Genomic DNA, 11,786 nt, shown 5'->3' on the forward strand with positions numbered 1-11,786 from the left:
GGAGGCTGAGGCGGGCAGGTCCTTTGAGGTCAGGAGTTTGAGACTAGCCTGGCCAACATGGTGAAACCCCGTCTCTACTAAAAATACAAAAAAAATAGCCGGGCGTGGTGGTGCGCGCCTGTAATCCCAGCTACTCGGGAGGCTGAGGCAGGAGAATGGCTTGAACCTGGGAGGCAGAGGTTGCAGTGAGCTGAGATTGCACCACTGCACTCCAGCCTGGGTGACAGGAGACTCCATCTCAAAAAAAAAAAAAAAAAAAAAAAAAAAAACAGAAAACAAAGTCAGTCCTCAAACTCCCAACCAGACCCCGGAACCCACAGAAAGGCAGACAAGCGGGTGGATGCTTATTACCCGATTTATTAGAGAGACCTCTAAAAAGACGGGGTGTGGTGGGGATGGGTGGGCGGGGAACCTGGGCTGCAAACCAGTGTTGTTTGGGGCCAGGAGTGGCTGTATGGTTTCAGAGGCGCCCACGGCTCTGGGTTTGAGGGACACAGCACCCTCGTCTCGGCCACGAGGCACGGCGCTTTGGATTGTCACGCACCAGACCACGGGGCAGAGGAATGCAGTGGAATCCCCGGGGGGGGAGTTAAGACACACGAGGTTTGCAGTTTCGTTTTGTTTCAGAATCAGTTCAGCCATAAAAATGGGACTGGGGTGGGGACAGGAGGAGCGATTGACCACCGGAGACGAGGAGGTGGTGGGCGCCTATCCTGGGGTGGGGACTGAGGGGCTGTGGAGACAGTACCATGGTGAAAGACCCCATGGCAACGGGAGTATTGCACTGAGCCAGGTTTCGGGGGAACGGGGACATGTTGGGATGGCGTAGGGGGACAGAGCCTGGCAGGAGACACATGGAAGTTTCTGCCTTGTCAGTCTCAGAGAAAACGCCTTTTAGTCATTACAGTACAGGAATTTGGACACTGTCCACATTCTCAGTGGACGGCGGCCATCAGAGGTGACCCAGGAGGGGAAGTGGGCATTGGTCACCAAGGTATTTACAGACTTCTTTCGTGGGGGACAGCGGGGTGGGTCCAGCGGCCTCCCTCGCGGGGGATCTGAGGGAGGCCGAGTTTGCTAAATATTATAAATAGGTCTTGCCGTCCTCCTGCCCCCGCCCCTCGGCACAGTCAGTGGGGCACTTCAGCCTCGGTTTACAGTTCTCTGAAAGGAACGAAAAAACACAACCAACAAAGTAGATCTCCAAAGGGGCCTTGGAGACAACACAAAAATGGAAATGTGGTATCCACAGAGGTTTGCAAATTTCTCCTGCAAGGGAGTGTTGGCCGGGCACTGGTATCATGTGACTCGCTCAGCGGAGGGAGGCTGCCCTGGACGTGGTGCTGCCTGCCTGGGACCACACCTGCTGCTCCGAGTCACCCCCACAGGCTCTCCGCGTCTCTGGTGCCAGGGCTCTGGGCACGGGGACTCGAGGGCTCCCTGGGAGGCTCAGTGTGGCCTCTGGGGGTGTGGGCCTTTGAGATGACGACAATGCCCCTGTCCCTGTTGGTCATCCAGGTCCCAGACACCCCTTCTGATCTCTGCCCCCGCCTCCCTGGGGGATGCCCGCCGGGTGTCCTTCGGAGGGATGGGGGAAGCTGATTGGTGGATGCCCGGTGCCAGCAGATGAGCACCAGGCTGTGAACTGGGGCCAAGGTGGCTTCCCAGGGCTGGACAGACCCTTCAAGCAGGCAGGGAGCACCCCACGCGGGCTGGTCCTGACGGGAGCCACGCGGGTAGCCGGTTCCCGAGGAGGGTGAGCCCCTCTCCTCGGCGGAGAGTGGAAGGGCTGCTCTCGTGGAGCGTGTCCTTGCTGAGGGCCTCGGGGATGGGGCCGGCTCCTCCACAGCAGGGCCCTTCCAGGCGCAGCGCGTGGGCTGTGCGGGAGGCCGACAGGATGTGAAGAGCGGGTGACGTGGTGTTGTACAGAGCTTGCAACAGACAAAACACAGAGCCCTGCCTGGGAGGTTCTCTGGCCGTCTCAGACCCCACACCAGGCTCTGCCAGGGCTGGAGAGGAATTCTTCCCGAAGGTGCAGCTTCCACGCCAGCTCCTCCCATCCTGGGCACATCTTGGGAGTGGGGAACCCCACGGCCATCACCAACAAGCCCCTCTCAGGGGTCCTGGGGAAGGGCAGGGTGGGCGACTGTGCCGAGCTCTCGACTCCAACCAGCACCCTCTGAGCGCAGCGGCCCCAGGAAGCTGCCCCAGGGCAGTCTGGGCTCAGTCCCACCACCGGGAGTGCTGCCCTCTTGGAGGGGGGTGAGCCGGAAGCAGTCTCTCCTCTCCTCAGAGACATCACGTCACTTAACCAAGAAAGAGGCCGCGGCACCCACGCCAGTCCTGAAGGAGACTCCTGTGGAGCCGCGCCTGGCCCCCTTGGCCGTGCCTCCAGGTGGAGGGGTCGGGGAGCCTGACCTTCCACCCTGAGCTGGTCTCCTGTGGCCCAAGGCGCGGCCTCCCGCTCCGTCCGTCCGCGGAGAAAGCGTCTCTGTTGCCTGAGCCCTCCGTGCCAGTTGCCGAGTGGCCCACATCGGAAGAGAACGACAAGTCCCCAGCCCTGAGCTCCGCCAGAATGGGTAGTGGCCTGGGGGAGAGGAGGCCTGGCCCTCCAGCGGTGGTGGGTCTGGATCGGAGGCGCCAGAGGCTTTTGCTCGAGGGGCACCTGGAAGGTGGGTGTCAGGGCCCCACTGTGGCGGGAACACAGCTGCTGCGTGGCCGCAGTGTTTGGCAGGGCGAGGGCTGTCCCCACAGTCGATGCTCAGGCCAGATGTCCTGCACTGAGGCCCCCAAACCCAAGCTGAGGGCCGGAGGGTCCGCTTCCCAGGTGGACGGAGGCAGAGTGGCTTGGGACCCCAGCCGTCCCCTCTGCAGGCTGATGGGGCCCCTGGGGCTCAGGTCCCAGAGGCCACCGGGAACAGCCTGGCTCCCTCCTCAGGACACATGCAGGCACAGCAGAGAACCAGAGTGCAGTGGGCGGGGGCTCTTCATCTGGTTTGGGTTTTTGTCTTTTTTGGTCTTTTACTAAAACAGCACACACGTGCTTCTGTCTCTGGGCCGAGTAAGGACTCAAATGCGATTTGCCGCTCGGGAGGGTCAGTCTCACTGGGGCAGGCTGCCGATGGGGGTGCCGGGGCCCTGGGAGGCTTGCTGGGGAGGGGTCCGGCCATCGACATCCGTGCAGGGGGAGGATGAGGTCCAATGGGGCGGCGAGGCGGGCATCTCCCGAGCTCTGGGCCTCAGCAGGGTGGGCAGCGCCTCCAGGGGCAGCCGGAGTGAAAGTGGAGCTCGGCTCTGGGTTGGGGACTGCATAGAAATTACTGTAAGAGCAAGAGGATAAATGAAGGTGGGCGACGGGCGGGGCGAGGCCCACCCCAGGCCACCCGCCAGGCCCCCTGCCAGGGACTGGCTTCCTTGGGCCAACACAGGCCCTGAGACACTTACCCCACGGCCACCTCAGAGCCAGAGAGCCCAGGGTGGAGCTCTGGGCCACCTGTGCCCTCCCGCCCCAGGCCTCAGTCCCTGCCTGTCCCAGTGGCTGGGGACCACGCTCAGTAGGACCTTGGAGCCCACAGGGCCGGCGGGCACACCTGGGCCGCACTTACTGTGTCGCTCTCGCCGTCGGAGGCCGGGGGGGCCTGGGCGCTATAGTGGAGTGGGGAGTACACCCAGCTCCTCTCATCGGTGGGCTGGCGGGAGGGCGCGCGTGCAGGAGGGCGCAGAAGAGCAGGGTGCGAGGAGGCGCAAGAGAGGCAGAGGGAGGAAGGAAGAGACAGGAGAACATAAAAGAGGCGAATCCCCCACGGAAGACAAGGGGTGGCTCAGCCTGGCTGCCCTCTCTGACCTGGTGGACCTGCTCCCAACCTGGACGGGCCCGGGTCTCAGCTCAGCGTGGCAGGGCGGGGCGGGCGGCAGAAAGCGGTTAGTTCAGTCAAGGCAGGGCCTGAGACAGCAGGTGACAGAACCGGCGGAAGCGGGTGGGGGTCACAACCTGGAGCACCGAGTGTTCCTCCTCCTCCTCCACAGCCCGGCCCCACCACAGCCCCCAATCCTGCCTATGCCATGGGCACCAGCGCACAGGCTCCTGGGGGCTCTCTGTGAGGGTCCTGGTAGGTCAGGGTGCCGGACCTACTTCCCAACCCAGAAGCCTTTCAGGACCTGAACACGTGGCTGCCCGTGGGCAGGGCCAGCCCCCTCTGCCAGCACAGATGTGCTCGGGAGAGACTCAGGCTCGGACCGCCCACCCTGCAAGAGCCAGGAGACACCTTCCTGAGCAGCGGGGCAGAGGGAGGGCCAAGTTCAGGGCTAGGCACAGGCAGGGCCGTGTGCTGGGACACGGACATCTCTTCCCAGCTGTGCCTGCGTGAGGGGTCCCAGGTCTGGGTGGGATCTGGGGAGGGATGAAGGGTGCATTCCTCAAACACCTCCGCCCCGCCCACTGAGGAGCCCCCGACCCCTCAAGCTCCCTCTGCTTCTCCTGCCCCCAGGCTGCTTCCTCAGGGCTCCAGCCTGGCCTCCCTGTCTTCTTGTTGCATCCTCCTCTCTCTTGGGCCTCTGTTACCACCCCAGCGTTCAACACCCCTCCTGGCACAGACGACCTGTGAATTTCCACCAGGCCCGGCCTCAGCCTGAAGTGTCAGGCCTGAATACACAGCTGCCTGGCCACGTCCACCTGGCAGCCCTCGGCCCCTAAACTTGTCACAGCCACAACCCAGTCCGTCACCCCAAGACCCACTGCTTGTCCTTCCAGTCAGGACAGCGCTGCCCACCCACTGCCCAGGCCAACCCATGCCTCCTTATCGGGCCTGCGCCCCTGCCTGTGCCAGCTCCCAGCTCCCAGCCTGGGCCAGCAGGAGCCTCCCTCGTGCTCCAGGTGAGCCCAGGCCTCACCTGCAGAGGCACTGCCTCTCCCTGCCTCGGGTCCTGGCTCCATGCCCCCTCTAAAGGGCTCACTTCTGTGCTCACTCCACCCTGCCCCATCCTACAGCTCCCACCAGACCCCCGTTCCCGGCCCCTGGGCACCGAGGGCAGCGTGCTCCTGCCCTGCGAGGCTGCCATCGCGGAGGACTGACTCCTGCACCGAGGGGCCGGGACCCCAGCGCAGGCCTTGCCCATTCCTCTGGGAGGATAGCAAATGTAGCCTGGAATTTCCGATGTGGGAACGGCAGGTCAGGTCCGCCCCTGCAATGTCCCTCGAGAGCCCGGTGTGGGAAGCCTGCGTGTGTGCTTGGTACTGATTTGGTGGCTGCACTGATGGCTCCCATGGGGACTTGAAAATGTGGGGCCAAAACAGGGTCCCCACCTGAGCCCTGAAAGAGCTGGCCCGCAGGGAGGAGGGTGGCAGCAGCCACTCAGAGCTGCTCTCTGGGAGGGGTGTCCTGGGCGGCACCGTGCACACAGCACCTGGGCAGGGACGATAGTACCCTTCTGCTACAGCGTTAGAAATGGGGGTACAGGCCAGGTGCAGGGGCTCATGCCTGTCATCCCAGCACTTTGGGAGGCTGAGGCAGGTGGATCACTTGAGGTCAGGAGTTCCAGACCAGCCTGACCAACATGGTGAAACCCCATCTTTACTAAAAATACAAAGATTAAGGCTGGGCGTGGTGGCTGACGCCTGAAATCCCAGCACTTTGGGAGGCTGAGGCAGGCGGATCACCTGAGGTCAGGAGTTCGGGACCAGCCTGACCAACATGGTGAAACCCCATCTCTACTAAAAATACAAAAAATTATCAGGGCATGGTGGCAGAAGCCTGTAATCCCAGCTACTCAGGAGGCTGAGGCAGGAAAATTGCTTGAACCCAGGCGGCGGAGGTTGCAGTGAGCCGAGATTAAGCCACTGCATTCCAGCCTGGGCGACAGAGTAAAGCTCCGTCTCGAAAAAAAACAAACAAAAAACCCAAAATTAGCCAGGCGTGGTGGCAGGCACCTGTATTCTCAGTTACTCAGGAAGCTGAGGCAGGAGAATCGCTTGTACCCGGGAGGTGGAGGTTGCAGTGAGCTGAGATCATGCCATTGCACTCCAACCCGTGCGACAGAGCGAGACTCTATCTCAAAAAAGAAAAAAAAAAAAAAAAAGGGCAGAACAGCTGGTTTCCTTGTCCTGCAGGAGTTGGGGGGACAGAGAGGGACCTCCTCAGCCACCAGCTGGGCAGGGGGGAAGTGGGGGGCAGTGGCAGCTGGGACCCAGAACCAGGTGACCCCAGGAAGACCAGAACCAAGGGCACAGCCTCTTCAGCACTCAGGCTTTGGGGTGTCTTGAACACCCCAGGCTTTGGGGTGCCCTGCCTCCCCTCTGGCCCCCACACTTCTGCTGTGCCTGCTGCTGAGGCCACCCTCCCCACATCTGCCCTTTCAAACCAGGTGTTTTTCAAAGTCCAGGCACCCCCCTCTGTAGGCGGCCTCTGCGAACGGCTCCCTGCCTGTGGTGGGGTGACCGGCAGGGCTGCTGGGTCTCTCCAGTGCTCCCCCTCCCAGCAGGCCCCTCTGGGAGCTCCCTGACAATCTCCGGGGCGTGGGTCTGCGGTGGCTGGCTTCCTGCTGGCTCTGTGGGACGGAGCTGCCTGGAGCAGCCTGGGAAGTGGTCTCCACCTCCCGGGGATCACTCCACAGTGCCTGGCACACAGCAGTGTTCAGAGAGGTCTGCTGATGGGCGGGGAGTCACGGCGGCCTCGGCGGGGGCTTTGTCTTGAGGAGACACTCCTGCTTTGGGTCTGCGCCCTGTTCTGGCTGTGCGGCGCTGGGCAGGTCTCTTAGCCTCTCTGGGCCCCTTGCTTATTGGTCATAATGACCACAGCAGGCCCTGAGGATCTCACGGCTACGTGGGGCCCATGTGGCGTCCCAGGGGGAACTCCTTGAGAGCTTGGGGATCTGGATTTTGACTAAACCGTGTGGTCTCCCAGGCTCCCAGGGGAGCTGAGGCCTCAGCACCTCCATCTGTGAGGTGGGTGCGGAGAGACCATCTCCTCCCCGTCTCCATGGCCCTGCAGTTCAGAGCCTGGCTCTGCAGCCGCTCTGCTGACCTGTGCGACCTCCCCTATACAGTCAGGTAGGCCAGGGGAGCCAGGTCTGTACGAGTGAGAAGCATCCACCCAAGACACCCTGACATGGGAGGGCTGGGTCCAGGGGCAGAGAGGGGCTGGTTGGGGTCCGGCCGGGGTCCGAGGCAGACCCTGGGCCTCAGCTGTGCACCTGGCGATGGTGTCGCCCTATGGAGTGCCCGGTTCGACATGGGGCTAAGTGACATTCCCAGTGGTGCACGCAGCCCAGCACCCGGTCCGGGGCCAGCGTGGCTGACCTCAACCGCGGCCGTGATTTCCCCAAAGCCCTTCTGGAAAACAACGGACGTCAGACACTGAGCTTCTGGCCGGGGACCTGCAGCTCCCTGCTGCCCGAGGGGCACCGCCCCTTCTCCCCAGGGTGGCCGGCTGCGGTCACTTACAGTCCCTGAGGCGCTCAGCGTCATGGCCCGCAGTCGGCGATGGTGGGGAGAGTAAATCCAGTACCTCCCATCCGTGAACTGGACGGGGCAGGCCGGGCGGGCCAGAGGAGGAAGGAAAAGAGGATAGCGGATGAGGCGGCTACCCCCGTGGTCGGGTGGGAGAGGTGGAGGGAGGCAGCGGGGAGCGGGTGGGCACAGCTGACTGCCAAGCAGAAGGTGGGGGGTGCCAGGGTGGGACCGAGGACCCTTCTCCCTTCTCCGCTGCCCACCCAGCAGGGCATCAGCACACAGACACACAGCAGGACGTGGCCCCCAGGGCCCCCGTACCATCCAGAGACCAGGACACGCACGAACCAGTCCTGGGGAAAGGGGTGACGACATGGGGTGGCTGGGGGCACAGGCACGCGGCCCGTCCCTCCCTTCTCCAGGGCCAGGTGGGGACATGGGAACCCCAGAGGCGCCACTGGAGACAAAGCAGGGGAGTTAGTTATGAAGCAGCCAGTAGGTGCCCGCAAAACGGGCCCTGAGGCCTGGTGCCTGTGCCCAGCCCACCTTCCCAGGAGGGTAAGAACAAACCATCTGGGAAGTGGGCTGCAGCCTCCAGCCCTCCCTGTGACCTGGGGCTGCCTGACCTGAGTGGGACCACTGGGGAGTGGAGACACTACCTGGATACCCGAGGCCTTGCTGGTTGCCCGGCAGCTGCCTCACCCAGACCCTGGCAAGCGGGGGGCAGGGATCCCAGGTCCGGGCAGACCCAGCCCTGCCCAGTAGCAGTCATGAGTCCCCAGCCCACAGCGTGGGAGCGTGAAGCCCTCCTGCCACTGCCCGGTCCCCTGGTCCTCCTCAAGGATGGGCCCACCTGGCCACGCCCACGGCGACAGGGAGAAGGTCCAGACAGGCCTGGTCTGGAGGAGATTCTCACCCCGTGGGGTTAGACCAGGAAGAGAAGGTGGGTGTGAACGTGGCTGGTGAGTGCGTGTAGGCGTGTCATGAGAGTGCTGGCTGGTGAGAGAGCATGTGGGTGGGTCGACAGGGCACACTCACGGGCCTGTGTGTGGCTGTGTGTACACGGTGTGCACACAGTGGAGCGTGTGTGAGAGAGTCTGGTTGACGAGCCGGTGGCAAGAAGAGCCCGGGGCACTTACAAAGTAGATGTCAGTGGCGGGCGTGTCCTCCTCGTCCGAGGCCTGGCTGGCGGGTGCGCCCTCCTCGTCCGAGGCCTGGCTGGCAGTTTCTGCTTCAACAGCGGCAGCGGCCCCGGCCATGGAAGCCTCCACCCTGGGGACAGGGATAGACAGAGGGTCTTGACCCTCAGCCCCCACACAGAGGCTCCCTGCGCCCCCACTCAGGATCCAGGCAGGGGCTTCACACGGTCATCACTGAGACGAAATCCCAGGCAGCTGACCACAGGCCACACGCTCCTGCGCCGAAAACCCAGGCAGCTGATCACAGGCCACACGCTCCTGCGCCGAAAACCCAGACAGCTGATCACAGGCCACAAGCTCCTGTGCCGAAAACCCAGACAGCTGGTCACAGGCCACGCGTTCCTGTGCCTGCCATTTAACGCAAATCAGAACAAACCTCCCAAGCAGCCCCCAAATGCTGACCCTAGGAGTGACCAGCCAGCCCACTGACAGCGTGGCCCTGCTACTCCCAGCTCAGACACACACACCTGTGGGCAGGTGCTGGCCTCACCCTCACCAGCTGTGCCACCCTGGGAGGGCCGGTTCCTCCTCTGAATTTCAGTTTCCTCATCTGTAAAGTGGGGAGAGATGGCACCTAGCCACTGGGATCAGACCTTCTTTCTTCTTTATTGATGTGTTTGAGACAGGCTCTCGTTCCATCAGCCAGGCTGGCATGCAGTGGTGTAATCACGGCTCACTGTAGCCTCCACCTCCCGGCTCAAGCGATCCTCCAACCTTGGCCTCCCAAGTAGTTGAGACTATAGGTGTGTACTGCTACACCCAACAAATTTTTTTTTTATTCTGTAGCGATGGGGTCTCATTATGTTGCCCAGGCAGGTCTCCAACTTGTGGGGTCAAGCAACCCTCCTGCCTCAGCCTCCTTTAGGAGGGATCACAGATGGGAGCCCCCGAGCCCAGCCTCTCTCTCCTTTTCACTGAGCACTTACTACATGCCAGGGCCAGCTCCTGTGATTAACCCACTGAGTCTATTAGGGGGGATGCAGAGGGTGCGGCTACTGCTGTGTTGCATTTCCGGAAATGGAGGCACAGAGAGGAGGTGAGGAACGGCCTTGGCCTTGGCTATGGCCACACGGTGCACAGTGTTCATCCCGTGAATGAGGGTAAACACGCCCTCCTGCCACATCGGAGGTTCAGTTCCTTTTAGCAAAGCCTGAAATTTCATGGTGCGAGGTTTGGCAATGGCAAGGAGCTGACAGTGGCAGGAGCACCGGGTGGAAGATAAACCCTCAGGGCTTTATTTTTCGGTCTCTGCTGATGTGAGTGCTAAAAAAGCTCTCTTGGAACAAAAATAAAAAAAGCATCTCAAGCAAAAATCATTAAAAAGGCAAGAAGAATCTGGTAACAATGCAAGCATGGGATTACACACACCAGATAGATGACAAAAAAGTAAAGACAGGCCGGGAGTCGAGCCTGTAATCCCAGCACTTTGGGAGGCCGAGGCAGGCAGATCACGAGGTCAGGAGATCGAGACCATCCTGGCTAACACAGTGAAACCCCGTCTCTACCAAAAATACAAAAAATTAGCCAGGCCTGGTGGGAGGCTGAGGCAGGAGAATCACTTGAACCCAGGGGGCAGAGGTTGCAGCGAGCCGAGTTCACGCCATTGCTCTCCAGCCTGGGAGACAGAGCAAGACCTTGTCTCAAAAAAAAAAAAAAAAAGGCCAGGCACAGTGGCTCACGCCTGTAATCTCAGCACTTTGGGAGGCCTAGGTGGGCGGATCAAGTGGTCAGGAGATCGAGACCATCCTGCCTAACAGAGTGAAACCCCATCTCTACTAAAAAATACAAAAAATTAGCTGGGTGTGGTGGCGGGTGCCTGTAGTCCCAGCTACTCGGGAGGATGAGGTAGGAGAATGGCTTGAACCCGGGAGGCGGAGCTTGCAGTGACCCGAGATTGTGCCACTGCACTCCAGACTGGGTGACAGACCAAGACTCCACCTCAAAAAAAAAAAAAAAACAAAAAAAACCACGAAAAAGTAAAGACACGCAGGGGCCAGCACGGGGCTCACACCTGTTATCCCAGCATTGTGGGAGATCGAGGCAGGAGAATCACCTGAAGTCAGGAATTCGAGACCAGCCTGGTCAATATGGTGAAACCCCATCTCTACTACAAATACAAAAAAATTAGCTGGGTGTGGTGGTGAGCGCCTGTAATCCCAGCTACTCAGGAGGCTGAGGCAGGAGATTCGCTTGAGCCCAGGAGGTGGAGGTTGCAGGGAGCCGAAATCACACTGCTGCACTCCAGCCTGGGCAACAGAGCAAGACTCTGTCTCAAAGAAAATAACAGCAGGTGACGCCATATCCCCAAAAGGGCCACAACCATCGTGTCCTACGTTTTTTAAAACATAGATACTTCTTTTAAACCTCTTTTTTCAAATCAAAACTCAATAGAATTAAGCCCAGCATTCTGGGAGGCCAAGATGGGCAGATCACTTCAGATCAGGAGTTTTTTTTTTTTTTTTGAGGCAGAATCTTGCTCTGTTGCCCAGGCTGGAGTGCAGTGGCACGATCTCGGCCACGCCCGACTAAGTTTTGCTATTTTTCAGTAGAGATGGGGTTTCACCGTGTTAGCCAGGATGGTCTTGATCTCCTGACTTCGTGATCCGCCTGCCTTGGCCTCCCAAAGTGCTGGGATTACAGGCGTGAGTCACCGTGCCCGGCTGAGGTCAGGAGTTTGAGACCAGCCTGCCCAGTTAGGTGATGGGAGAAACCCTGTCTCTACTGAAACACACAAAAAAATTAGCCAGGTGTGGTGGTGGGCACCTGTAGTCCCAGCTACTTGGGAGGCTGAGGCAGAAGAATCACTTGAACCCAGGAGGTGGAGGCTGTAGTGAGCCAAGATAAAGCCACTGTCCCCCAGCCTGGGCAACAGAGCAATATTCTGTCTCACAAAAAAATAGAAATAGGCCGGGCGCGGTGGCTCAAGCCTGTAATCCCAGCACTTTGGGAGGCCGAAACGGGCAGATCACGAGGTCAGGAGATCGAGACCATCCTGGCTAACACGGTGAAACCCCGTCTCTACTAAAAAATACAAAAAACTAGCCGGAGGAGGTGGCGGGCGCCTGTAGTTCCAGCTACTCGGGAGGCTGAGGCAGAAGAATGGCGTAAACCCGGGAGGCAGAGCTTGCAGTGAGCTGAGATTG

General features: G+C 60.5%; 1 protein-coding gene across 3 annotated transcripts; it reads right to left on the minus strand.

Moving 5' to 3' along the window:
- Positions 1–337: 337 nt before the first annotated feature.
- Positions 338–9,334, minus strand: LOC116271708 (phosphatidylinositol 4-phosphate 5-kinase type-1 gamma-like). Of its 3 annotated transcripts, XM_031660128.1 has the most exons (4): positions 8,584–9,334; positions 7,439–7,516; positions 3,606–3,689; positions 338–3,320 (listed from the first exon to the last, which is right to left on the minus strand). In XM_031660128.1, exons 1-4 carry the CDS (start codon positions 8,701–8,703, stop codon positions 3,318–3,320), a joined length of 285 nt encoding a protein of 94 aa, XP_031515988.1. In that variant the 5' UTR covers positions 8,704–9,334; the 3' UTR covers positions 338–3,317. The 3 variants fall into 3 exon arrangements, 1 of the variants encoding a protein (XP_031515988.1); XR_004180419.1 differs by lacking the exon at positions 7,439–7,516; XR_004180420.1 differs by lacking the exons at positions 3,606–3,689; positions 7,439–7,516.
- Positions 9,335–11,786: the final 2,452 nt, after the last annotated feature.

The sequence above is a fragment of the Papio anubis genome, chromosome 20 (genome assembly GCF_008728515.1).
Source record: "Papio anubis isolate 15944 chromosome 20, Panubis1.0, whole genome shotgun sequence".
Classification (NCBI taxonomy): Eukaryota; Metazoa; Chordata; class Mammalia; order Primates; family Cercopithecidae; genus Papio; species Papio anubis.